The sequence below is a fragment of the Falco cherrug genome, chromosome 4 (genome assembly GCF_023634085.1).
Source record: "Falco cherrug isolate bFalChe1 chromosome 4, bFalChe1.pri, whole genome shotgun sequence".
Lineage (NCBI taxonomy): Eukaryota > Metazoa > Chordata > Aves > Falconiformes > Falconidae > Falco > Falco cherrug.
In genome coordinates this window covers 51931250-51959118 of record NC_073700.1, presented here as the reverse complement: position 1 = coordinate 51959118, position 27869 = coordinate 51931250, and the positions used below count along the sequence as shown (strand labels likewise).

Here is a 27869-nt window from a genome sequence, read left to right as displayed (position 1 = left end):
CCCCCCCGTACCTGGGGGAGGGCCCGGCGGTGGGGGGGGCGGAGCTGCCCGCCGTGCCGTGCCGTACCGAGCCGTGCCGGCCCGGCATGGCTTCCCGGGAGCGGCTCTACGAGCTGTGGATGCTCTACTTCGCCAAGGTGAGGTGGGCACGGAGACACCCCTCCCCTCCCCAGGAAGACCCCCCCCGGAGAGGGGCGGGGGGCAGCATCCCTTTACCCCCATCACCCCGCTGCCTACATCCCCCCTCCTTGGGGGGAGCTCTGAGCCCTGCCCGACCCCCCCCTGCCTGGGGAGAGGGGGCTGCTTAACTGGGGGGCACCGCGCTCCCCCCCCCCCGTGCTCCCCACTTGGGGTCACCGCATCCCTCCCGCACCCCACTGCGGAACCCTGGGGTCCGCGCCCCCCCCCCCCACGCGCCCCCCCTCTATATCCCGCGGTCCACGACACCCCTCCCTTGGGGGGGCACCGCACCCCAAGCTCCGTGACCCCCCCCGCGGGTAGCGTATCCTTCTGGCCCCCCCGCCGCATCCCACACCCCCTTTTCCCGGAGGACGGGGGGGTCCGCACCCCCCTGACACCCAGCTGGGTCCGTGTCCCCCCCACCCCCGGGTCCCTGTGCAGGTGTGGCCGCGGTGACATTGGAGCAGCATTGAGGAGAGGAGACAAGGGGGGTCCCCGTGCTGCAGCTGAACAGCCAGCCCCCCCCTTGGCACAGCTGCCCGCCCCCTCCCCCCCCCGTATCTCCTATGCTGGGGGTCCTTGGGGAGGGGGTGTCCCTCGCCGGCAGCGCGGAGACCCCCCTGTCCCACCCCCGAGAGTCCCTCACGCTTCGTTTTCTCCTTAATTATCCCCGCTCCCAGGTTGGGGGGGGGGGCTGATCCTGGAGGAAAGGAGACACCCCCCATGTCACCCCCCTGCTCCTGTGCCCGCGGGTTGGGGTGACAGGTGACCCCCCCCACGTGGCCAGGGACACCAGCAGGGACAGGGACACCGTTGTGTCTGGCATCCCCTCCACGACACGATTCCCCCGCCCCCCCCCCCAGCTCTTCCACCGCCCCAAAACAAACCCACCCCACACCCTGCTTTTGCCCAGCGCTGGGAAAAGGGGTCAAAGCATACTGGGGGTCCCCTCGGTGACAGATGCTGCCACCCCCGAATGACGCCGGGCTTGCCGTGCCCCCTCCCTCCCCCACCACCACCACCACCACCCCCCGTGAGATAAACCCAAACCCATTAAATGGTGGCAGCAGGTGCTGGGAGCTGGCAGGGGCAGTGCGCTGGGGCTGGGGGTGACTGGCCACCGGGGTTGGGGACAGCGGGGTGACACCCTGAATCCTTGCCGGAGGGTGCTGGGAAGGAGTGGTCCTGGTGAGACAGGTCCTGGGGGGCTTCGCTGAGGGACATGTGGCAGGGTGTTGGAGGGGTGCGGTGACACGGGGACATGTGGCAGGGCATCGGGAACATGGTGGTAAGGGGACATGTGGCAGGGCATCGGGGGGTGTGGTGGCACAGGGGTGCATGGCAGGGCATGGGGGTGTGTGGTGGCATAGGGATGTGTGGCAGGGCATCAGGGGTGTGTGGTGGCATGGGGACATGCGGTGGTGTGGGGACATGTGGCAGGCCATCGGGGACATGTGATGGCACAGGGGTGCATGGCAGGGCATGGGGATGTGTGGTGGCATGGGGATGTGGCAGGGCGTTGGGAGCACGTGGTGGCATGGGGACTTGTGGTGGCACGGTGACATATAGCAGGGCATCAGAGGCGCGTGGTGGCACCAGGAGATGTGGTGGTATGGGGATGTGTGGCAGTGCGGCAGGGGCACACAGTGGCACAGGGACACATGGCAGGGCACTGGAAGCACATGGTGGCATGGGGACATGTGGTGGCATGGGGACATGTGGTGGCATGGGGATGCGTGGCAGGGCATTGGGGGCATGTGGTGGCACGGGGACGTGTGGCACGCCAGGGGGACAGGTGCTGCACCATCAGGGGTCTGGTTGTGTGGGGACATGTGCCATGCCATTGGGGTGTCCGTGGTTGTACAGGGACATGTGCCGCGTGGTGGGGGTGTCTGTGGCTGTACGGGGACATGTCATGCTGTGGAGGTGGCTGTGGCTGTATGGGGACATGTGCCACGCCATCAAGGTATCCATAGTTGTATGGGGACATGTGCCATGCTGTCAAGGTGTCCGTGGTGGCGTGGGGACATGTGCCACGCTGTTGGGTTGTGCACAGTTGTACAGGGACAAGTGCCACGCCGTTGCATATATGGGCTCATACAGGGGACATGTGCCATGCATGGGGTGCACGTGGTCGTGCAGGGATGCGTGCCATGTCACCAGGGTGTCCGAGCTCATGTGAAGGACACATGCCACACCACTGGCGTGTTCACACCTGCACACAACAGGCGCTGCACCCTCAGCGGGTACATGGCAATAGGGGGACACATGCCACGCTGTCAGGTGTGCATGGTGGCACAGGGACACGTGCTGTGCCATCAGGTGCCGTGGTGGTACAGGGACCAGGGACATGTGCCACGCCATCAGGGTGTGCGTGGTCATACGTGGACAGATGCCACACCACTGCGGTGTGCGTGGCCGTACAGGGACGTGTGCCATGCATCAGGTGTGCGTGCTGGTAGCGGGACAGGTGACAGATCGTTGCGTGCCCATGGTGGTACAGGGTCACGTGCCACACTGTTGGGGTGTTCACGCTCACACAGGGCGCTGCACCGTTGGGGTTGTACAGGGGATGCATGCCATGCTGTCAGGTGTGCGAGGTTGTGCAGGGGATGCGCGTCATGCCATCAGGTGTGCATGGTCATATGGGAACAAGTGCCACACCTTTGTGGTGTCCACACTTGCTTGGGGACACATGCCGCACCGTTGGAGTGCGCAAGCCCACACAAGGGACAAGTGCTATGCCGTCGGGTGTGCGTGCTCACACGGGGACACATGCCACACCGCTGGGGTGTTCACACTTGGACGGGGACAGGGACCACACCATCGGAGGTGCGTGGTCATACAGGGACACGTGCCACACCATTGGGGGGGGGTGTGGTCATATGGGGACATGTGCCACACTGTCGGGGTGTAGGAGCTCATCCAGGGGATGTGCCACACCGTGTGTGTGGTCCCATGCGGACACACCATGCTGGCAGGGGTGCACACCGCCATGGGGGTGTATGCATTGCCATAGAGGTGCGCACACTCATGCGGGGACATGTCCCATGCCATCAATGCATGCGTGCTGCCTTGGGGACATGCGCCACACCACCAGGCCATGTGCTCCTGCTTGGGGACATATGCCACGCTGTCGGGGAGCGCATCCCCTGTGTGGCGAGCGTGCAGTGCTGTCGGGGTCTGTGGCCCTGCCACCCCTGGCAGGCACGGGGGGCAAGGTCTTGACTGGGTGTCACCTCCCCAGCTGGGCTGTGCTGCAAAACCACCACAGTGATGTCCCCAAGCAGCCAGTGAGGACAAGGCTGCTGGTGAGGTCGGACGAGGGCTGTGCGCCAGGAATGGATGCGTTATCTCTCGTGCCTTTAAAATAGTGCAGAGCTCACGTCACCGCGCCACCAGTGCTGGCAGGGGATGGGGATGTCCCCAAGGGCATCCCACGAGGTGGCCTGGCCGTGCCGTGGCGGGGGTGGTGCCGGCTGTGCCATCCCACGCCATCCAGGGGGGCTGGCAGGCACCACAGTGCGGTCCCGCCACCAGGACCCCCGCTGTCAACCTATGGGATTCTGTGGCAGGGAGGTGACAACCTGGTGGCTTCGGTGGGTTCCGAAGCTCTCGGCAGCACCAGGGGGGGATGCAGGTGCCGGCACATCATTCCCAGGCGGCACTGCGCCAGCCAAGCCCAGAAGCCACCCAACAGGCTCTGCCAGCCGGCAACCGGCTGGGACAGGCACCGGCGGGGGCGGCCGCTGGCACCGGCACGGTGAGCGGCACAGCAGGATGGGACACCGGCACCGGGTGGGTGCAGGGGGGGCGCTGGCTGAGACCTGGCAGGCTCAGCACGCCCCGGCTCTAGTTACACCAGTGCAGGGGGTGACAGCAGGATTTGGCTCGTGTTTTCGGCACGATCTGGTTATCTGCGGTGGTGGTGAAACCAGGCGGGCCGGGGCTTCACACCGTGCCGTGTGCCAGCTCCGACGGCGATGCCCGTCACCCCACGTGCCCCATCGTCGCAGCCGTCACCTTGGCTGCCCCCCTGCTGCATCCCAGAGCTGCTGGGTGGGTGCAGGGGGCTGGAGTAACCGGTAGCACCCCAGCACCCCAAAACGGTGCGTGGCAGCCGGGCGCGGTGGGAGGAAGCACCGTTGGGGCGGCGGGTGACTTGGCATTTCCTGATGCTTGGTTGATTTTGTTGGGGTTTTTTGTTGTTGTTGGGTTTTTTTGGTTGCTTTGCACAAGAGCAAAGTGCAGCGGCGGTGGCGAGAAAAGAGGGGGGCACCTATCACAATAACCCTCCCAGGCTGTCCCGGCTGCGCTGGCGCAGCTCGCCGTGCACTAGGGTCATGGATGGCCGTGGTCACCCCGCCAGCCAGGTAACGGGGGGTTCGGGGGGGGGGGGGGGGGGGGCATGGAGGGGCTACACCACCACCACCCAGCTTGCCCTGCCGGATGCTGGTGCTTGTGCTTGGGCAGTACCCCGGGGGGGGGGGGGGGGGGGGGGGGGCAGGTTTGGGAGGGAAATGGGTGATGTGGGGGCCAGTGGCTTGGCCGGGGGTGGGGTGTCCTGGGGAGGTGGGTTTTGGGAGGGGGATGATGCTGGGAGGGGTGCAAAGTCCCCTCGGGGTGCCCTCCATTGCGGCAGTGCCATGGGTGCCTGGGGGAGCGATCAGGGCCCCCGTGTGTCGGGGGGGGGTTGGGAGCGGCCCTGTGGGGAGCGGGATGGTCCCTGCCTGGGGCACCCCGGGGTGCTGCACTGGGGTACACGGGGCTGTGGTTCACCCCAAAGCACTGTACTGGGGCGCTTGGGTATGTGGGGCACCCCAAGGTGCTGAGCTGGGGTGCATGGGGACATGGGGCACCCCAAGGTGCTACAGTGGGGTCCTCAGGGATGTGGGTGCCCTCAAGGTGCTGTACTGGGGTGCATGGGGACATGGGTCACCCCAAGGTGCTACACTGGGGTGCTCAAGGATGTGGGAAACCCCAAGGTGCTGCATTGGGGTGCTCAGCGCCATGGGACACCCCAAAGTGCTGCATTGGGGTGCTTGGGGCTGTGGATGACCCCAAGGTGCCGTATAGGGTGCATGGGGATGTGGGTCACCCCAAGGTGCTGCATTGGGGTACATGGGGCTATGAGTGACCCCAGGGTACCACACTGGGGTGCTGGGGGCTGTGGGTGCCCCCGAGGCGCGGTGGGGGGTGCTCGGGGCTGTGGGTGACCCAAAGGTGCTGCATTGGGGTACCTGGGGCCACGGGTGACCCCAAGGTACCGCACTGGGTGCTCGGGGACGTGGGTGACCCCAAGGTGCTGCATTGGGGTGCTTGGGGCTATGGGTGACCCCGAGGTGCCGCACTGGGTGCTGGGGGCCGTGGGTGCCCCTCAGGCACGGTGGGGTGCTAGCTGGGCGCGGTGGCACACGGGTGAATCACCCCATTGCACAACCCCGGGGCTGGGGGTTGTGTCAGGTGGTGCCGGCTGCCCGTGCCCAGCTCGGCCCTGATTGGCTGCCTGCTGCCTGTAGGGGCAGGTGCTCTGCGTGCTGATTGGTCAGCAGCTCTACAGGTTGTGCTGCTGTGCATGCTGGTTGGTCAGCGTGTCCACAGGTTGTGCTGCTCTGGGTGCTGATTGGTCAGTGTGTCCACAGGTTGCATCGCTCTGGGTGTTGATTGGTCAGCAGTTCCACAGGTTGTGTTTCTCTAAGTGCTGATAGGTCATCAGTTCCGCAGGCTGTGCTGCCCATTGGCTCCCAGGGGTGAGCTCGCACCCCCAGTGCCAATTGACCAGTGGGTCCGGGGAGGCGGGGGCTTGTCCACTCTGGCTGCTGATTGGCTGATACCTCCAAGGCAGTGGTCACTGGGGGATCTGATTGGCCAGTGGCTCCAGCCCCCTCCTCACCCTTGCAGAAGGACCTCTCCTACCTGCAGCAGTGGCTGGAAGCCTTCGTCATGAACTTTGAGAAGATCATTACGCTGCCCTCGCTGGAGCCCAGGAGGTGAGGGGCACCCAGCACCCTTGGGTGCTGCATGGCTGACACCCTGCGGGGGGGGAGGGGGTGACACCCACGGGTTTGCCGTGACGGCAGCTCGGTGGTTTTAAGCCATCCGGTCTGAAAGTTGACTGGGGGGGGTTGGGGGGGACGGGGGTTGGGGGGTCACATCCTGCCAGCCTTGTTTTGCCAGTGGCAGGCCGGAGGAGTCGGTGTCGGAGATCCCGGTGCTGCCGCGGGAGGTGCTGCAGGTGCTGAGCCAGCGGCTGGGTCAGTGTGTGGCCCAGGTCCCGCGGGAGGAGGGCAGCGGGGCCAGCCTGGGGCAGGCCCTCCTCCTCCTCAAGTTCTTCATCATCATCTGCAGGTGGGTGGTACCCCCTGCTGACACCCCCAGGGTGGGGGGCCCAGCTTCCCTCTGCCCCCCACACACACCCATGGGTGCTGCTGGTTCCCGTCCTCCCAGCGCTGCAGGATCAGCCCCAGGTGCAGCCCAGCTTTGCCTCCAGGTGCTGGGGGACAACGGCGGGGACCCTCACACACCTCTGGGTCCTGTGCCCTCCCCACCCCAAGTCTGTGTATCTGGTATCGCCACAGTCCCCAACCACCGTGGTGCCTTCCTGGATGTGCATCCTTATCCGTTCCCCCCCTCAAAGCACATCACCCCTCTATGAAGTGCATCAGCCACCAAAGCACACACACACACAAAGCACAGCACCCCCCCAAAGTGCAGCATCCCCCCCCCAACTGCAGCACTCCCCCATGAAGTGCATCACCATGCCAAAACGCAGCATCCCTCCTGCAAAGTATGTTCCCCTCCCGCGAAGTATAGCAACCCCCCCAAAAAAATTGCATCATTACCCCCAGAAGTGCATCACATCACCCCAAAACACAGTATTTACCCCCCTGAAGTGCAGCATCCCCCTGAAATGCATCACCCCCCTTGAAGAGCAGCATCCCCCTCCAAAGTGCACCCCCCCCAAAGTGTAGCATCCCCCCAAAAAAGCACATCATCACCCCCAAAGTGCATCACATCACCCCAAAACACAGTATTTACCCCCTGCCAAAGCACAGCATCCCCCTGTGCTCCCTGGCTTGTGCCGGCTGCCGTGTTATTGCCCCTCCCCGTGAAGCATCACCCCCCCCCCACCCCCGATGCATTACCCCACCGCTGCGTTACCCCCACCTCGCAGGAACCTGGAAAACATCCAAGCAGACAAAACTCCCGGCTTCATCCCAGAGGTGCTGAAGCTGCTGCGGGTCTGCGGGAGCAAGGTGAGTGCACGGCGGGAACCCTGGCCCCGACCTGGGGGTGCTCAGCCAGAGCAGGATTATTTTGTATTTATTTACGGGGCAGGGGGGCTGTTAATCCTGCTCTGTTTTTCTGGCAGCTGAAGAGTATCCAGGAGGGTGAGCAGAGCAGGATGCAGCTGGAGGGTGGGATGCTTTACGCCCTGCATCTCTGCGAGTGCTTCTTCGACCCCTACCAGACCTGGCGGCGGCAGCTGAGCGGGTGAGCGGGGACCCCCCCGCGCCCCAAAATCCCCCCCCAACCTCGTGTCCCCCCTGCTTCACCCCTCTCTTTCCAGGGAAGTCATCAGTGCGAAGGAGAAGAGTAAATACAAGTTCACCCCTGCCCCTTTGCCCCCTGAGTTTGGCGCCCTCTTCCAAGGTAAAGCCGGCTGCAGCCCGGCTTGGGCTCCGGCAGCGGGATCCGGGGGCACATGGGGGGTCCGTATGGGATCCATGGGTGCCTAGAGCATCCAGGGACACAGGTGGAGGATGCTGAGGTGGGGAATGGGATCCAGGAGTTATAGGATCCATGGGGGCACGTATTGTTCAGGGGCAGGTGTGTGATTTGAGGGCAAATATAGGTTTCTATACCTGCCCCTGGGTGTCCTATACCTGTTGCTGAAAACATAGGTACCTATAGCTGCCCCTAGTTATCCTATACCTTTCCCTGCAAATGCAGGAGCCTATACCTGCCCAGGATCACTGTATGATTCAAAGGCAAATATAGGAGACTATACCTGCCCCAAGACATCCTCTGTACCTGCCCCTGCAAATATAGGAGCCTGTAGTTGCCTGTATCAGTATATGATTCAATGGCAAATATAGGATCCTGTACTTGCCCCAGGATCAGTATATGATTCAGGAGCAAAATATAAGAGCCTGTACCTGCCCCAGGATTGCTGTATGATTCAAGGGCAAATATAGGAGCCTATACCTGCTTCTGGTTATCCTATACCTGCTCCAGGATCACTATATGATTCAAGGCCAGGTATAGGATCCTGATGGAGGGATGAAGTCCTGCACGACCTGGGGAGTCCGCAAAAATCAACATGAAGGGGATTTTTTTTTTTCCGGGGAAGCCCCCAAAAACCCTATTCGGAGGCAAAGGCGTTGCAAAAAAATCACCTAAAACTCCCAACACAGCCAACTGCCCGTAAATCCCCGAACTGAACCCTATTTTTTGAACAAAACCCCATTTTTTTTTTAGGATAAAAACCCCAAAACAACGGTGCAACCAGAGCTGCAAAAAAATTGAGCATTCTCATCCTCTCCATCACCAACAGGGTCCAGCACCCACGTGGACTAGCTTTTGGGATGGGTTTTGGGAGAAAAGGGATTATTATTTTTTTTCCTCCTATTTTTTTTCCTACTGCTTATCCCCCAAAGTAAATCCTCTCCTCATCCTCACAGAGAGTTTCCAAGCCGGAGTGCAGCTCCCCGAAACACTCCAGCTCCGCCTTATCCATCTCTTCGGAGCCATCCTCTCTGGGTCCAAGGTAGTGTTGGGAAGTGGATGGGGAGGACTTGGGATCATCACCTAAGTAATAAACCCATGTATTTATTCATTCATTCATTCATTCCAAGCAAGATAAATGCTGGAATTAAACCGCTTAATTTTCAAAAGCCTTTAAAAACGGTATTTAAAATTCCAGCCCTAAATTCAGTGGGTTTACCTTCAAAAAAAAAAAAATAATAAAAAAAATTAAATTAAAGAGGGATTTGAGTTGAAGGTGCTGGTTCACCACTGGTGGGTGGCAGATGAGAACTTCTTGACTGAGTAGATTTGAGCAGAAGTAGGTTTTAGTTAACCCAGTGGTTAAAAATCAGGATTTAATCAACAGCCCCGAAATTTGCTTTAAATTAATTTGCACGCCCCCAGGAGCGGGGTGCAGTGAGAGGGGTCAAACCTGCAGCATATCAGACATCAGGCTCAGCATTAATAGCTTAAATAAAGGATTTTATAGCGCAATAGGTGACATAAAAGCCTGTCTCCCCCCATCATCCTGACAGCCCAACGCGCTGCGGGCCATCACACCGGCGGCGGTGGAGGTGCTGCTGGGGCTCCTGCAGCGGGGAGGCGGGGAGACCCCCCCAGTACCCAGGTTGCTGGAGCTGGTGCTACACGACGTGGTGGCCGTGGTCCACGTGCTGCACAGCAGCAGTCCCAGCGCCGGCCCCATGCCCTTGCGTGTCCTCCTTGATGGTTACTTCAGGGTGCTCAATTCGGACCTGCCCGTCGCTTCCTTGGCACCAGAGGCGGCCGGTGGCCTCATCGCTCTCCGCGTGCTCATGCTGGGTAGGTGGGCTGGGGACAGGGCTGGGAACAGGAACGTGGGGTGGATGCTGAGCTATCGCCACCTTGCTGTAGATGCCATCCCGGCCATGCTGAGCTGTGAGGACCGGCCGGTCCTCCAAGCCATCTTTCTCAGCAACAACTGCTTTGAGCACATCATCCGGCTCCTCCAAAACAGCAAGGTACTGGGGTGGCCACATTGGTGTGTCCCCTTGGTGACACTGGGGTTGGGCACCCTCATCTCCATCTTCATCCTTCCTGGCTCTAATCAATGCTGGGAGAGGGTGGCTGTGCTCCAGCAGCATCCATGGGGTGGGGACCCTCCATAACCCCCTTCCCTTTTCCCCCCACCCCATACCGGCTGCCACTCCCCAGAGCTGACACCCACCCTGTGTCCCACAGCTCTACCTCGGCAGCTCACGGGAGGCAGGTGAAGCCCGGGATGAGGTCCCCACACGGCATACGGGCAGGGATGGGCTCCAGCAGGTATCGTGTGGGGCCCCCCCATAACCAAGTGGGGCCACCTCATGACCAAACCACCAGACATGGTGGGCTGTCCCCTCAACCCCATGGCTCAGCAGACGCACCACCCCTGTGTCCTTGCAGGTCTTCAACGGCAGCTCTGATGCCATCGCGGTCCACGCCATCAGGGTGCTTACCGCCATCATGAGCAACTCACCCTCAGCCAAGGTGAGCAGAGGACCAGAGGTGGGGAGGACACCCCAAAAGCAGATGAGTTTGGCATTTTCACCTTGCAAGGTGGGCTGGGGTGAAAGCAGCACATGGTGGGGCTCGGCACAGGGTCCCACGTGCCTGGGTGCTTGCAGGAGGTGTTCAAGGAGCGCATCGGCTATGCTCACCTCTACGAGGTGTTGAGGAGCCAAGGCCAGCCCACCCAGCGCCTGCTCCAGGAGCTCCTCAGCATGGTGAGTGTGCCCACTCTCCTCCATGCCAAGCAAAGCCCTCAGCACCGGTGGTTTGCGGTAGATCTTGGCCCCTGTTAGCCCCATTCTTTAACCCCCAGCCCTCTCCACCCTGCTAGTTTCCCATCAGCTTCCTCCTGAGGGGTCCTAGGGCTATCTTTAGTTTGGAGTCATGCTCAAGTTTGGGGAGTTTTGAGCCCTTTCTGATGTGGTATGACTTGCTCTGATACAGCTGGATGCAGCAGGGGGTCTCCAAGGCACTTAATGCATGAGGGTCTCCAAGGCACCTGATGCACGGGGGCCTCCAAGGGTCTTGACGAGGTCTCTGCTGCCAGCCCAGGGTGGCCAGGGGGAGGATCTGTTCCTCTCCACGGGGTCAGGGCTGCACCAACCACCTCTTGTGTTTCGGCAGGCAGTGGAGGGTGACCACAGCTCCTTCCCAGTGCGCCCCATCCGCAACGAGCAACCCCTGCTCATCCTGCTGGCCTGGCTGCCGGCACTGGCGTGCCAAGAGCTGCAGGTCTTCCTCTCGGGCTGGCTGCGGCGGCTCTGCGAAGCCTCCCTGCCCAGTCGTCTCACCTGCGTCAAGGCAGGCATGGTGGGCTGCCTGCTGGGTGCCCTGGCCACCGAGCCGGCACTGCCTGCTGCCTGCTTCGAAAATTTACTGGAGCTGCTGCAGGCACTGGGCAGCCTCTCCATCTGCCCCGGGGAGCTGCGGCAGCTGCTGCGGCTGCTGCGGCATGAGCGAGGTCGGGGACCGCATCCCTACGCAGCGCCTGTCATCCGGGCGCTCTCGGGGATGGCACGGGTTGAGGGACCCCCCCGCGCGCTGCAGTGCTTTGACCTGACACCGGGGATGGCGGGGATCATGGTACCCACCGTCCAGAAGTGGCCTGGCAGCGCCTTCGCTTTCCACGCCTGGTTGTGCCTGAGTGAGGAGGAGCCCGAGCCACCGGTGAGGCCAAAGAGGAGGCAGCTCTACAGGTGATGCTCAATGGAGGGACCAGTGCGGGGCTGAGGTGAGGAGGGGGAGGGGCAGCACCACCATCCCACTCTGCTTCTCCTCCGCCAGCTTCTTCACGGCCAGTGGGACGGGCTTTGAGGCGTTCTTCACCGCCGGCGGCGTGTTGGTGGTGGCTGTCTGCACCAAGAAGGATTACATGACCGTGGCGTTGCCGGAGTTTGCCTTCAATGACTCGGCTTGGGTGAGCATCATCACTGTCCCCATCAGTGGGGGCAACAAAGACGCCAGGGTGCCTGACACCTCCTCCCTGTCCCCCCAGCACTGCGTTGACATTGTCCATGTTGCCGGCCGCCGGCCCTTCGGCCAGAACATCGTCAGCATCTACACTGATGGGCACCTGCGAAAGACAGCGCAACTCCGCTTCCCATCGCTCCATGAGGTGGGGGACCGCCATGGTGCCCAGCTGGACACCTCCCCATGATATGGGCTAGGGACTGAGCATGACTCCTTCTCCCTTCCAGTCCTTCACCTCCTGCTGCATCGGCTCCGCGGGTCACCGGACCACCACTACCACCACCACTGCCACCACCAGCCACCAACCAGCATCCCACGGGCCAGAGCTGGTCTTCCCCACACACCCTGTGCTCGGCCGCTCCCAGTCCGTCCCCGCCGCCCTGGGCCCCCACGCTTGGACCCCCACTCAGCCCCCAACGGAGGGGGTGGTGGCCACCACAGCGGCCGGCAGCCAGGACACCGAGTGGGGCAGCCCCACCTCCCTGGAGGGTCACCTCGGCTCTGTGGCCATCTTCTGTGAGGCTCTGCAGCAAGCCCAGGTCAAGGCACTCTTCTGCACAGGTACATCAGGGTGGGACATGGGGGACATCCACAGGGGTGCTGGTGGCAACTGTGGTCTCCTCCATCATGCCCCATCTCACCCCAGTCCTCTTCCCTAGGACCAAATGTCACATCACCATTTACACTGGAAGGTGACTTGGTGGAGCTCAGCAGCAAGCTCTTACTGTACTACACCCCACAGGTGAGGAGAGCCACCCCCCAGGGATGGGGACAGCACTGGTAGACCCTCTGACGTAAGTGATATCTCCAGGAGCATGAGGATGCTCCCATGGTGCTCTCTTCTAGGCCTGCAGGAACAACATCTGCCTGGACCTCTCCCCCAGCCACGGCTTGGACGGGAGGCTGACGGGGCACAAGGTGGTCAACTGGGACATCAAGGTACTCTGGGCGCAGGGTGGCCTGTCCTGGCCCACCCACTGCATGGTGAGGAGGCAGTTGCATGCCTCCTTGGACACAAGACCAGGGCAGGACCCCCACAAGATGGTGGATGGTTATGGTGGTTCCTCTGGGCCATACTGGGATTCTGCCGCATGGTATTGGGTCCACCTGCATAACCCATGGGTCCCCTAAGGACTCATCTGCCCCATAGGTCCTCAGCGTCCAGGGTGGGCATCGTGGGTGGCACAGGGCAACAGGTGCTTTTGGGGGAGCTGTTTTAGGTTTGTGCTGTAGGATGGGTCAGGGCACACCCCAGTCTTTGGTAGCCACACCCCAATCTTTGGTAGCCACAGGGCCTGGCTCTCCCTGGCTTGAGCTGAGTCCTTGAGCAGGCAGGATGGACCTTAGGTGCATGGTGACCTCCTCCTCTCCGCTGCCATCACCATGCAGCACCCAGCAAAGCCTCTCGCCTCCCTTCGGCAGGACGTGGTCAACTGCGTGGGTGGGATGGGTGTGCTGCTGCCTCTGCTGGAGCAAGTGGTGTCCAAGAAGGAGGAGCCTGAGGATGAGCAGGAGACCAATGACTTGGTGGGGCCGGAGCTGACTTCCTCCAGGAATGCCCAGGGCATGCTCATCCCTCTGGGCAGGTCCTCAGGTGAGAACCTCAGGGGACATGGAGCAGGAGCCATCCTGCTCAGGTGGCTGGAGGCAGCCCCGCTGCCATGGAGGTGCTACCTGGACCAGGCTGGTGTCTGCCACAGGCAGGAGAGGGTCTTGCCTGAGGCACCAGGAGTTACAGGGTAATGGAGAAACTGTTGACATCTTTTGATGTTGTTATGACCCAGTTAGTCATAAGCAAGCAGCTATGGGAAGATGAGGGTGGCTTCAGCCTGCTTACCTCCAGTTTGCCTTTGCGTGGAGTCTCTGATGTCTTATAGTAGGTTCACGCAGGAGTCTTCTCCTGCCTAGGTGAAATGGGCTTTCTCCCGATACCCAGCTGCTTGTTTCCAAGTTCAGAGCAACAGTTTCCACTCATGCAAATCTGGGCGAAATAGGAGAACAGGCTCCGAAGTCTGCAGAGAAAAGTTGACAGTGGCGTCTCCAGGATGCCCTTCACAGGCAGGTGCAGGCAGCGTAGGAAGGTGTTTGGGTGGGCACAGGGCTCACAGCTACCGGTGGGCCTCTGCCCTGTGCCTTGCAGAGAGCAGGCTGGAGAGGAACAGCGTGGCCGCCTTCCTGCTGCTAGTGAAGAACTTCATCCAGAACCACCCGGTGAACCAGGAGAGCCTGGTGCAGTGCCATGGGCCGGCCATCATCGGGGCGCTGCTGCAGAAGGTGTGGGGGGCTACCAAAGGTTTCATCCCGCAGCCCCTGGGGCCGTTCCCCAAGGGGGATGCCGGGGCTGCAAACCTCCCCTCTCACCCATGGCAGGTCTCCAGCCCGCTGCTGGACATGAGTACGTTGATGGCCTCGCAGATCCTCATGGAGCAGGTGGCCTCTGAAGGCAGCGGGCTCCTGCTGCACCTCCTCTACCAGCATCTCCTCTTCGACTTCCGCATCTGGAGCAACAGCGACTTCGCCGTCCGCTTAGGTGGGAACTGGGGGGGCTTGGGGGCATTCTCCATCCCAGCTGGCCTCCGTGGCTACTCACACCTTCTCCCTGCAGGTCATATCCAGTATCTGGCCAACGTTGTCAAGGACCACAAGCAGCGCATCCGTAAGAAGTACGGGGTGCAGTACATCCTCGACTCCATCCGGACGTACTACAGGTGAGCTGCCATGTGTAGGTGGGACCCCCAAACACTGGCATGGTGGTGGGCTTCTCCCCTCTGTGGTAGACACCATTTGCTTGGGGTAATATCACCCTTGCAAGCACCTCAGGGGGTAATCTGGTGTGAGCATATGGTGGTGGGTGCAGGACCTTCCACCCCCGGTGGCCATGCCTCTTCCGCAAGCCTCCACCCAGAGTGGTGCCTGGTCGGCCCCAAAATCCACCCCTGGCATCTCTCCAGCAGCAACCAAGAGCACGGTGGTTTCTACAACAAGCTGATGCCCTTTGCTTGTCTAACCCCATGTGTTTCTGCACACCCGTGGCACTGGGGCGCTTGCACCCTGCAGAGACCCAAATGCATGGGGTGGACATTTCCTGGTGGACAGGGTTGGCCAGAGGGGATGTCCACACCTGCCTGTCCTGGAGCTCCTCAGGCTTCATGGTGGGATTTGGGATCATGCTGGCAATGGGTGACAAGGGGCAGGAGGGTGGCTGTGCCCATCCCCAGAGGGAATGCCCATGTGCGTCTGTCCATCAGCACCTCCAGGGAGAAGACCACAGCCACCGATGATATCAAGACCGTGCAGACATCCCTCTTCAGCTTGGTGAAGGATTTCTTCTGCAGGAGCTTCTCCGGGGAGGAGATGCAGAGCTTGCTGAGCTATGTGGCCGGGGCTCAGGATGAGCAGCAGGTACAGCACCAAGCCAAACACCTCAGTGTGCCATGGGCTGGCCTGGAACTTGGCAGTAGGTGGGGAGAAGCCGCTGAGGTCCTGGTGGGGCACGTGGAGGGCAGTGGACAATCAGCCCCATGTTCTGCAGGTCTGCGGAGCACTGGAGGTGATCCACAGCCTGCTGAAGGGATCACCTGCCCAGGAGCAGCTCTTTGCCTTCCTCTTTGAGCCCGGCCATGTGGAGGTCCTCTTCTCGCTGCTGGTGCAGAAAAAGTTCTCAGATGAAGTGCGGGAGAGGGTCTTCAAGGTAAGGCAGATCCCCAGCACCAACCTCTTGCCATCCCCAGCAGCCAGAGGCTTTGCCTCAGCAAGATGGCCATCTCTCTGTCTCACCAGGTCCTCTACAAGATGCTGAAGTATGAGAAGGTTCCTGAGCGCAGCAAGAACCGCTTGAAGCTGAAGGACATCGGGTACCAGGGGTTCATTGCCTGCCTCAGTGACATCCCCAGCTCCATGTTGCTCTTCCGCTGCCTCTCGGAGCAGGTCCTCGGGGCAGGTACCATGTGCCCTCCCAATATCAGGCTGGCCCTGGCCACCCATCCCAAACACTTGCCATGAGGTCATCACTGGTGGCTTCCTACAAGGCTCAGCTGGTCTTGGGGCTGGGGATCTTTGATTGCTTTTGGGAACAGAAGGAGGTGTCCCATCAGTGTGCTGTCTCTCCTTGTCCATAGACCCTCCCAACTACAAGGACCTGGTGGCTGTGGTTTACCTGTCCCACCGGGCTGAGCTGACCGTCCGGCTTGATATCTGCCGCAAGGTGAGCAGGGCCGTGGGCACAAGGGACTGTGACCAAGTTTCCCCCCTGGGGCTGAGCTCCCAGCCATGCCTGAACATGGGGCCCATGGGGATGGTGGTAACACCCTATGCATGGGGCTGTCAGCATGTGGATGTGCCAGCATGGAGGTGGTGCAGCCCCAGCATCCCATGATGGTTTTGGAGGATCTGGGGTCCTCAGGACCAAGCATCCTACCCCTTGGAGGGGCCAACCCCCCAGGAGGCTACCAGAAGCTGAGGCAACATAATTCGATCTCCTCCCTCGCCTTCTCTTGCAGCTCTTCCACTTGATCTATGCACAGCAGGACATGGTGAAGCAGCTGGCGAGGTTGGCTGGCTGGCAGGACACGCTCACCAAGCTCTACGTCAAGGAGTCCTATGAGTCCCGCCAGCACAGCCTGAGCAACGTGGGCAGCGGGGGCTGCCTGGAGCTCCTCCGCCTCTCGGACTCCTCCGGCAAGGAGGGGCCGAGCCCACCGCCAGCTGAGCTGCAGGAGCTGGACGTCTTCCTGCCACTGGGCTACGAGGCCTCAGACCAGGAGCTCTCCGAGGGCTTCTCCGACCACTCCATCTCCCCGAGTGGCCGCACCAAGTCCTTCCACTCCTACAACTTCAAGTCTTTTGACTCCTCTGACCAGGCCAGCCGCTCATCCTCCAATCCTGGTGATGGTCCTCCCTTTGACGGTGTCTACCACCCGCTCTCGCCCTTCTCCACCTCACCCTTCGATCTGGGGCTTGACCTGGCGAGCACCAGCTCCATCGCCACAGCAGAGAGCGGCACGCAGACCCCTGCCAGCGGCCCTGGCACCCCGTCACCCCTGGAGAGCTTCAAGCCCTTCCCAGGGATTCGAGCGCGCAAGAGCTCCAGCCTCTCAAACGTCCTGGATGAGAGCAGCTACCAGGACACGCTGCCCAGTGACAACGTTTCCAACACCAGCAACCCCCAGGTGAGCCCCAAAGCATTGTGCCCACCACCTTGGGCTACCCTGGACGTTGGACCTCTCACCCTTCCTCTCCATTGGCAGCAAACTCCTGAGGAGGAGCTGTGCAACCTCTTGACCAACATCGTCTTCTCGGTGACCTGGCGTGGGGTGGAGGGCTGGGACGACACAGCATGGAGGGAGCGCGGGCAGGTCTTCTCCGTCCTCACCAAGCTGGGGACGGCATGCGAGCTGGTGCGGCCCCCCGATGAGATCAAGCGCAGGTGAGTCTTGCCCAGGTCCGGGTGGGTGCATCCCAAGGGAGGACCACCCCACGGAGCTGCCTGCTTTCCTGCAGCCTGCTGGAGATGATGCTGGAGTCGGCACTGACGGACCTGAAGGAGTCAGGGCCGGCCGCCCTGCCCGGTCTCACCCACAATGCCCTCAAGCTGCTGCGACTGCTTCAGGACTTCTTGTTCTCCGAGGGACACAGCAACCAGGCCCTGTGGAGTGAGAAGGTGTGGATGGGCACGAGCAGGGGTTCCTGATCCCAAAGCTGAGCTCTGAACCCTGATGCTAACCCCTGGTGCCAGCCCAAACCCTAAACCCTGCCCTTACCTGCAGCCCTGGAACTTGACCTTGAAAAATAACCTGTGCCTTAGCCCCAAACTATAACCCTAACCCGTAACCGGTACAGCCCTAACCCTAAACCTTCGCCCTAGCCCCATGACACAAACCCCAACCCTGACCCTCACCCTGCACCCCTGCTGTGAAGCCCAATCTTATACCCCAGCCCTAACCCCTAATTCTAGCCCTTAACCCCAATCCTACAACCCTACCATAAACCCAAATCCGATACCGCAACCCTGTACACTAAGATCTAACCCTAACCCTGACCCTAAACCCTAATCCCTAATCCTAAACTTTAACCTTAACGCTACATCCTTACCGTAACTCCAACCCCCTAGCCCTGTCCCCTAAGCCCTAACCCTAAACCATAACCCTAACTCACCACCTGGAAATCTAACCGTGCCTCCTAAATCCTGATCTTAAACCTTAACCCTAAAGCCTTGCTGTAAACCCAGGCCCTTAACCCTACTAGCAGCGCTAACCCTACGCCCTTACTGTAAAGCAGAACCCCAAGCCCTGACCTTAACTCGTAACCTGTCACCTAACCGTGCCCCCAACCCTACAGCTGTGCTGCAAACCTCGCCCTGACCCCAAGCCTAGACCCCGAGCCTAGACCCCAGCCCTGACCCCTGCCCTAGACCCCGAGCCTAGACCCCAGCCCTGACCCCTGATCCTAGACCCCGATCCTAGACCCCAGTCCCAACCCCTAACCCTACAACCTCACTCTAAACCTAACCCTGTACTCTAACCTTTGCATATAGCAAAGATCTAACCCCGAGCCTATCCCTGACTCATAGCCGGGAGTTAACCCTCACCCTCGCTGTAAACCCCAGCCCTGATCCTAAACCCTGACCCCCAAGCGCAGCCTTAGCCTGCGCCCTTCCCATAAACCCGACCGTGGCGCTGTGCTCTGGGCTCTAACCCTGACTCCTACCCCACCGCCTAAATCCAGATCCTAAACCTTAACCCTGTACCCTTGCCGTAAGCCTCAGCCCTACCCCGGTTCTGTACCTTCGCTCTGGCCTCAGCCCGGTCCTGACCCCTGCCCCTGTGGCCTGGCTGCGAACGGGCACCCCCGCCCCGTACCCCGAGCCCTAACCTGAACTCGCAATTTATACATTTAACTGCACCTCCCAAATCCTAAACCTTAACCCTACAGCCTTCCCGTAAACCTCCGCCCTGACCCCCAGCCCCAACCCCTGCCCCTTACCATAAGCCCAACCCCCCCCATACCCAACTGGTTTGCCACCAGGGCCATGAGTGGGGGCTCTACCACCCCCAAACCCGAACCCTACCCCTGCCCCTAACCCAGACCCACGCTGCGCAGCACCGGGGGTGGCTGGGTGATGGGGACAGACCTGGTGGCTTTGTGTCTGCCCAGCTGGAGGGCTGGGGGGTGGGGTGGCCAGGCAGGGTCTCACTGTGCCCCCACCCCAGATCTATGAGGGGGTGAGCAGTCTGCTGGACAAGCTGGGCGTCTGGTACCACCTGTCCAATGGCACCTCCGACCTCAAGGAGATGGCCCAGACGGGTCTGCGCGTTCTCGTGGGCTACATCATGCTGCAGGACCCCCAGGTGGGTTACCCTTTCCTGGGGCTCGGGGTGAGACCCCAGCCTTTGGGGCAGGGCAGGTGACCCCATCTGATGTCCCCTGTCCCCCAGCTGCACTCGCTGGCGTATGTGAAGCTGCACAGCCTGCTGCAGACTGCCTCGGCCCCCAGAAAGGACGAGGCTTGCTACTTGCTGGGCAAGCTGGAGACCCCACTGCGACGCTCGCTGGACGCCAAGTCGGAGACCTTCTCCTGGTTGGTGCCCATCGTCCGTACGCTCATGGACCAGTGCTATGAGACCCTGCAGCTGCAGCTCTTCCTGCCCTCGCTGCCCCCCACCAACGGCAGCCCTACTTTCTACGAGGACTTCCAGCTCTTCTGCTCCACCCCGGAGTGGAGGGGCTTCATCGAGAAGCACGTGGGTGCCCTGAGGCAGGGGGTGGCATTACTTTGGGGGGAACATCTTCCCAGGCTTCGAGATGGGTCTGTGCTGCGGTGGGGTCCCCATGTCACCCCTAGGTTGGGACAGCCTGCAGGGGTGACCTCCAGGGAAGGGATGTTCATAATCTGGATGATGCTTAGTGGGTGCCAAGCCCTGCAAACACCTGGTCTCCCGTCCTGGCTCTCTGCTTAGGTGCAGCCCACCATGGCCCAGTTTGAGATGGACACCTTCGCCAAGAGCCACGACCACATGTCCAATTTCTGGAATGCCTGCTATGATGCCATGATGAGCAGCTCCCAGCGGCGGGAGCAGGAGAAGGCAGCCAGCCGCAAGATGTTCCAGGTACTGCCTGCTCCTCAACCCTGGGACATCACCCTGGGGATGTGCTCCTCATCCTGGGCATATGCGCCTCATCCCAAGGATGTCTCCCAGGGGATGTGCTCCTTGTTCTGGGGATCTCATCCTAGGGACATGCTCCTCTCCCTGGGGATAATCATGGGTATGTGCTCCTCATCCTGGGGACAGCCTCCTCACCCTGGGGAGACGGTCATCGGGATGTGCTGCTTATCCTGGGAACATCAACCCAGGGACATTGTTTCAGGGATGTGCTCTTCACCCTGGGTACATGCTCCTCACCCCAGGGACATCATCCAGAGATCATGGGGATATGCTCCTCACACCAAGGATATCATCCTGGAGACGTGCTCCTCACTCTGGGGATGTCACCCCAGGGACATGCTCCTCTCCCTGGGGACATCAGTCCTGAGGGTGTGCTCTTTATCCTGGGGAGATCCTCCTCACTCTGGGGACATTGTCCTCAGGATGCACTCATCATCCTGGGGATGTCATTCCAGGAATGTTATCATCCCAGGAACATCATTCCAGGGGATGTGCTCCTCACCCTGAGTACATGCTCCTCACACCGCAGGGACATAATCCTGGGGATGTGCTCCTTGCCCCAAGGATGTCACAGAAGGAATGTGCTCCTTGGTCTGGGGTTGTTCCCCTGGGAACATGCTCGGGGACATTGCCCTCAATAATAAGTGCTCCTTATTCTGGGGATGTGCTCCTCATCCCAGGAACATCATCCAGGGGATGTGCTCCTCACCCGGGGATGTGCTTCTCACCCCAAGTACATCCTGGGGATGTTCTTCTTGTCCTGGGGATGTCACTTCATGGACATGCTCCTCACCTCAGGGATGTCCCCAGGCCCCAGCCCTGCTGTCACTTCACTCTCCCTCGACCCTCTGCAGGAGCTGGTGCTGGAGCCAGTGGCGAAGCGCTCCAAGGCGGAAAACACCCGGCATGCCAATGTGCTCAAGCAGGCCAACAACCACCACAGCACCGTGCTGAAGCAGTGGCGGTCCCTGTGCCACCTCCTCACCTCACCCCGCTCTGCTTGGGCTGACCGGTGAGCTCTCGCCTTGGTCCCCAGGGAAGAGGTAGCATGGCTGGGGGTCCCCAGGGTGCCTCACCCCCGCCTGCCCCCCAGGAACCCACCGGAGGTTCGCTGGAAGCTGTCGAGTGCTGAGACCTACTCCCGGATGAGGCTGAAGCTGGTGCCCAACCTGAATTTTGACCAACACTTGGAAGCCAGTGCCCTACGGGACAACTTGGGTGAGGCTGTTGGGAGTGGGGCACCCAGGGGTCCCTCCGTGCCATGGGCAAGGAGGTGCCACCAGTTGGATGCATGTGGTGGTGTTGAGCTGGGAGCTGTTGTGGAGCCTGCTGGGGTTGAGGGGTGGGATGGGGGCCCTCTGCAGGACTTGTCCTCCAACTGAGGGTGGCTGGGGGGGGCCTGCTGACCACCTCCTCATTTCAGGAGCCGACCACCTCCACAACCCTGCTGAATCCCTCCCGCTCGCCATGGCCAAGGAGGCCAAAGTAAGCGAGCTGGAGGATGACCAATTGGCCGAGGAGGACCTCCCTGTCCTGGACAACCAGTGAGCGTCCCCATCCCCTGCCATGGCACTGGCTCACCCAGGCTGGCAGTGTCACCAGGGTCTCCTCACCCCTCTGTGTCACCCAGGGCTGAGCCTAAGGAGCAGAACCAGCGGGAGAAGCTGGTGGTCTCAGAGGACTGCGAGCTCATCACGACAGTGGCTGTCATCCCTGGCCGCCTGGAGGTGACAACCCAGCACGTCTACTTCTACGACGGCAGCAGCGAGAAAGAGGAGACAGAGGGAGGTAATGGCAAGCACTGCTCAGGGGGTTGCTGAAGCCAAGGGAGGTGAGGAGCCCCCCACCCATCCCATCTCCCCCAGAATCCCATCATGCCAGGTGCTGGTTGTTTCGAGGGTGGGCTCCTCCCAGCCCCAGGGCAATGCTGGCCCCCAACCCTGCCAGGGGAGTGGGGGTCCAGGTGGATGGTGACACCCATGGGGCTCTGTGCCCCCCCCCATCTCTGCAGGGATCGGCTACGACTTCAAACGCCCCTTGTCCCACCTGCGTGAGGTCCACCTGCGCCGCTACAACCTGCGCCGCTCCGCACTTGAGCTCTTCTTCATCGACCAGGCCAACTATTTCCTCAACTTCAAAAAAAAGGTGGTGGCACCCTTCCCCCAGCCCCAAACCCCTCCTGGGACAATGCACTGCCCAGGCTCCGGCCACTCCATGCCCTCCCCACCCATCCCCCCAGGTGAGGAACAAGGTCTACTCCTCCATCCTTGGCCTGCGTCCCCCCAACCAGATCTACTTCGGCAGCCGGTCACCCCAGGAGCTGCTGAAAGCCTCGGGGCTCACCCAGGTACCAGCCCACCCTTGCCCATCCCCACCCCATATTTTCCCTTCCTGGTTGACAAAGGGGAGGGTGACAGCATGGGATGGAGATGTCCATGGGACCAGGGATGGCCATGGGTTGGAGATGGCCATGGGTTGGAGGTGGCCATGGGATGGGGATGGCCATGGGACCAGGGATGGCCATGGGTTGGAGATTACCATGGCACCAGGGATAGCCATGGGACCAGGGGTGGGCATAGGATGAGAATGGCTGTAGGACCCAAGATGGCCATGGGCTGGAAATGACTCCGAGACCACGGATGGCCATGGGGTGGGGATGGCCATGGGACCAAGGACAGTATGGGACCAGGGATGGCCATGGGATGGGCACAGCCATGGGGTGTGGGTGTCTACCCCATGTCCTGCTTCCCCCACTGCCCATCTCGGCCACCCTCCTTTTGCTCCAGAAATGGGTCCTGCGGGAGATCTCCAACTTCGAGTACCTCATGCAGCTGAACACGATCGCGGGGCGCACCTACAACGACCTCTCCCAGTACCCCGTGGTGAGCTCCATGTCCCCCCAACATCCCCCAAGTAAGCCCATGCCCCCCCAGCCTCACCCATCTCCTGCCCCCACCCAGTTCCCCTGGATCCTGCGGGATTACGTCTCAGAGACCCTCGACCTCACCGACCCAGCCGTGTTTCGAGACCTGTCCAAGCCCATCGGGGTTGCCAACGAGCGACACGCCCGGGATGTGAAGGAGAAGTGAGTACCCCAAAAACGAGGGATGGGGGATGCGGAGAGCACCTGGCTGGCCCCTGGTGGACCCCCTGCCCACCTCATCCCCAGGTACGAGAGCTTTGAGGACCCCACGGGCACTGTGGACAAGTTCCACTATGGCACACACTACTCCAACGCGGCAGGCGTCATGCACTACCTGATCCGCACCGAGCCCTTCACCACCCTCCACATCCAGCTGCAGAGCGGCAGGTGGGCACCTAGCACATGGACCCCGGGGAGGGGACATCAAGGGGGACAAGCAGGTTCCAACCAGGTGTCCTGTGCCACCAGGTTTGACTGTTCAGACCGGCAGTTCCACTCGGTGCCAGCGGCATGGCAAGCCCGCATGGAGAACCCCGTGGACGTCAAGGAGCTCATCCCCGAGTTCTTCTACTTTCCTGAGTTCCTAGAGAACCAGAATGGTAAGGGGCACCCATCATCCCCACCATGGGGACAGCACCCATGGGAGCACAGTGGGGTCCATGTCCCTCACCCCCTGCCTGCTCTGCCTGCAGGCTTTGACCTGGGCTGCCTACAGCTCTCCAACGAGAAGGTGGACGACGTGGTGCTGCCCCGGTGGGCACGCTCCCACGAGGACTTCATCTACCAGCACCGCAAAGCCCTGGTGAGATGGCTCACCCCAACACCTCCTTCTCTCCCATCCCTGGGGGGGGCATTATGGGGGGGGTGTGGGCATTTCCATCCCACCCTGACGCCCCATCCTTGGACAGGAATCTGAGTATGTCTCAGCCCACCTCCATGAGTGGATCGACCTCATTTTTGGGTACAAGCAACGAGGCCCAGCTGCCGTGGAGGCCCTCAATGTCTTCTACTACTGCACCTATGAGGGTGAGCCGTGGGGCAAAGAGGTGGGGGGGCATCTGCCAGGTGGCCCCCCATGACCATCCCTATCCCCAGGGGCTGTGGACCTGGATGCCATTGCTGACGAGACACAGAGGAAAGCTCTGGAGGGCATCATCAGCAACTTCGGACAGACGCCCTGCCAACTGCTCAAGGTAGCTCATACCCCCACCCCAAAAAAATAGCCCCTTTCAGGGGACCACCCCCCTTCTCATGGGTTCTCTCCCCAGGAACCCCATCCCGCCCGGCTGTCAGCAGAGAGCGCTGCCCGGAGGCTGGCCCGCCTCGACACCCGCTCACCCAACATCTTTGAGAACCTGGACCAACTCAAGTCCTTCTTTGTGGAGGTGTGGACAGCCCCGGGGGGGGCGGAGTCCCTGGCCATGATCAGGAGGGTGCTGGTGGCCAGGAGGGTGCCCACCAGTTGCTGTCTCCCTGCAGGGCATCAGCGATGGGGTGGCCCTGGTGCAAGCCGTGGTCCCCAAGAACCAGGCGCACTCCTTCATCACTCAGGGATCACCCGACGTCCTGGTGAGTGTAGGGAAACTGAGGCATGGGTGCAGGTTGCTAGCGCGGGGGGACCGGGACCAAAGCCCAGGAGGGCTCCAGTGGCGGGACCTGTCACCTCCATCTCCGCCTAGGTCACCGTGAGTGCCAACGGCTTGTTGGGGACCCATAACTGGTTACCCTACGACAAGAACATCTCCAACTACTTCAGCTTCACCAAAGACCCTACTGTCTCCAACGCAAAGTGAGTTGGGCACATAGTTCCCAGGGCCAGTCCCTGGAGGTGCCAGCAGCCCACCCATAGTTCTGTCACCATCCCATGTCCCTCCCCACCAGGACGCAGCGCTTCCTGCAGGGCCCTTTTGCCCCCGGCGCGGATCTCTGCTCCCGCACACTGGCCGTGTCCCCCGATGGAAAGTTGCTCTTCAGCGGGGGACACTGGGACAACAGCCTCCGCGTCACCTCGCTGGCCAAAGGGAAGGTCATTGGGCATATCACCCGGCACATAGGTACATCCTCCTCCAATGATGAAGGTCTGATGATGCCCCGATGGGTTTGTAGGGCCATGGAGGAAGGCAGGGGACATTTCCCAGTGTCTCCCATCCTCTGGGGACAGTCCAGGCTCCATCTCAGAGCTGGGGTGGGGTTAGGATTAGCAGCATCTCGACACCCCAGAACACATCTTACTGCCATCGTGTGGGGTCAGGATTCCAAGCACGGTCGTACAGGACCAGCGCCTCATGGTGTCCCTCTGGGTGTCATAGATGTTGTCACCTGCCTGGCACTTGACCTCTGCGGCATCTACCTCATTTCTGGGTCCCGGGACACCACCTGCATGGTGTGGCAGGTCCTACAGCAGGTAGGGTTTCACTCTTACCCCATGCTCCAGCCAGGAGGTGCTCGTGGTGGGCACTGCCACCAGGTCACTGAGGTCCCTGTGTCCCCAACAGCAGGGTGGGTTTTCCAGCAGCTTGGCTCCCAAACCTGTCCAGGTCCTGTACGGCCACGATGCCGAGGTGACATGCGTGGCCATCAGCACTGAGCTGGACATGGCAGTGTCGGGCTCCAAGGTGAGCTGGGGTAGTGGGGGTGGGGGTGGTGGGTGGGTAATGCCACTGTCATCACCCTGTGTCCCCGTCCTCCCATAGGATGGCACCATCATCATCCACACCATCCGCCGGGGTCTCTTCATCCGGTCGCTGCAGCCACCCGGCGAGAGCTCACCGCCCGCTGTCCTCTCCCACCTGGCTGTGGGGCCGGAGGGGCAGGTGGTTGCCCAGACCACCGTGGGTCAACGAGCCTCTTTGAAGGTATGGCCAGGTGTCCCGGTGTCCTCCCCCTCGTCACTGTCAGCGTGTGTGTTCCCCCCTCTTTGCTCTGTCTTGCAGGACAGGTTTGCGCTGCACCTCTACTCGGTGAACGGGAAGCACCTCTCCTCCGTCCCGCTGGAGGAGGAGGTGACAGCCATGTGCTTGACAGAAGAGTTTGTGGTGCTGGGGACCATGCAGTGCGGGCTGGAGATCCGTGACCTCCAGAGGTGAGGGCTACCACCCACCTTGTCCCACCCCAGCCACACCCTCGGGGTGCCCAGGTGTCTCGAGGGGTCCCATCCCACCACTCGTCTTGTCCCAGCCTCAGGGCGGCCATGCCCCCCATGCCCATGAGGGTGCCCGTCCACAGTGTGTCCGTCACCAAGGAGAAGAGTCACATCTTGGTGGGCTTGGAGGATGGCAAGCTCATCGTGGTGGGGGCTGGGCAGCCTGCTGAGGTGAGCATGGACCCCCACCCCAGGTGGGGGCAGGGCTGGGAGGGGGGCAGGGCTCAGTGTTCACTGGGTGCTGCTGGGCTGGGGACCTCTGCTTGTCCTCCTCACTCTTCAGAGCAGGGGGGGGACAGAAGTGGGGTGGGATGGGGTGGACGTGAAGAAGGGGATGGTGGGTGGATGGCAGTGAGGAAGGGGTTGGGAAAGGGATGGGGGGGAGGATGGGGAAGGGGATGATGATGGGAGGGGAGGAGGGATAGGGATTTGGAAGGGCATGAGTGTGGGTGGAGCAAAGGGTGGGGTTTGGAGGGGGATGTGTCATGGGGAAGGGGCTGGGGTGATGGATGTTTGGGAGAGGATGGGGATGGACATTTGGGAGGTGATGAAGACGAAGATGGGGATGGAGAATGGGAGGAGAAAGGGGATGGAGAGGGGAATGAGAAGGGGGGTGGAGAAGGGGACGGGGATGGAGAAGGTGATGAGGAGGGGGATGGAGAAGAGGATGAAGGTGGAGAGGATGGGGATGGAGAAGGGGATGAGGATGGAGATGGGCATGAGAATGAGGATGAGGAGGTGGACAGGGGCAGCGGGTGGGTGCTCACCCCCCTTCACCCAGGTGCGGCCGGGCCAGTTCCATCGGCGGCTGTGGCGCTCCACGCGGCGCATCTCCCAGGTCTCTGCCGGCGAGACAGAGTACAACCCCGCCGAGGGCAAGTCCTAGGCTGGCGCCCACCACCCACCCGGGGTGCCCCCCCCGTCACAGAGAGGGGGGGACACCCCTGCGCCCTGCAGAGCCGGGGGGGTCAGAGAGCCCCGTGCTGCCTGCTCAGCCCATTGCCCGTGGCCTTATCCAGCCCCCGGTGGGGTGGGGGGCACAGAACTGCTGCCCCCACCAGTTTTAGGGGGACGCGTCCCCCCTGCCCGCAGAGGGACGGGGAGGGGGGGGGGGAGGAGGTGGGGACCCCTCGCTGGGAAGGGGGGTGCCATGTCCCCCCGCTGTGCCCACTGGCCAGGAGCTGGCCAGTGTGTCACCCTCCCGTTTGTTGGTTGTTTTTTTTCTATCCATTTTTAGATCTTTTACAGAAAAAAAGAATATTAATAATAATATATCTATGGGACGTAAACGTGTGCAAGGCACCTCTCTGTCCCCTGCCAGCTGGGGGGGGCCCTCTCCAGTGTGTCCCCCCCGGTGGGGGTGTCCCTGCCTGCCCGACATAGCAGGACCTGGCCAGCCTGAGACATGAGGACACACGTGTCACGAGCGTGGGGGGTCTCAGCAGCCGTGTACCCATGTGTCATGAGCGGGGGGGGGGTCTCAGCAGCCATGCAGCCATGTGACATGGGAGAGGGGGTGTCTCAGTAGCTGCACACATGTGTCATGAGCATGGGGGGTCTCAGCGACCCTATACCCATGTGTCATGAGTGTGGGGGGTCTCGGCAGCCGTGTACCCATGTCATGAGCGTGAGGGGGTCTCGGTAGTGCACGTGTTAGGACTGGGGGGGGCCTCAAGAGCCAGGAAATCACATGTCACAAGTGGGGGGGGGTGTC

The 27869-nt window shown here is 61.4% G+C and overlaps 1 protein-coding gene across 1 annotated transcript; it reads left to right on the top strand.

Moving 5' to 3' along the window:
- The first annotated feature begins 15 nt into the window (after positions 1-15).
- NBEAL2 (neurobeachin like 2) lies at positions 16-27438 on the top strand. The gene is given in 55 exon segments (XM_055708052.1): positions 16-137; positions 6082-6170; positions 6358-6528; positions 7355-7436; positions 7553-7674; positions 7751-7833; positions 8865-8950; positions 9465-9750; positions 9823-9929; positions 10150-10233; positions 10354-10437; positions 10575-10673; positions 11083-11654; positions 11743-11875; positions 11954-12073; positions 12156-12489; positions 12588-12670; positions 12775-12867; positions 13351-13522; positions 14069-14202; positions 14299-14458; positions 14534-14636; positions 15177-15330; positions 15461-15619; positions 15709-15868; positions 16047-16132; positions 16428-17096; positions 17175-17353; positions 17428-17587; positions 19137-19274; positions 19362-19667; positions 19884-20033; positions 20945-21102; positions 21184-21308; positions 21514-21634; positions 21721-21878; positions 22102-22243; positions 22245-22437; positions 22877-22972; positions 23051-23175; positions 23260-23400; positions 23482-23612; positions 23706-23815; positions 23922-24039; positions 24109-24206; positions 24282-24398; positions 24493-24582; positions 24693-24802; positions 24895-25067; positions 25323-25417; positions 25512-25628; positions 25707-25868; positions 25947-26095; positions 26191-26326; positions 26937-27438. Coding segments are annotated over 55 exon segments (8379 nt in total). The 5' UTR covers positions 16-86; the 3' UTR covers positions 27042-27438.
- Positions 27439-27869: the final 431 nt, after the last annotated feature.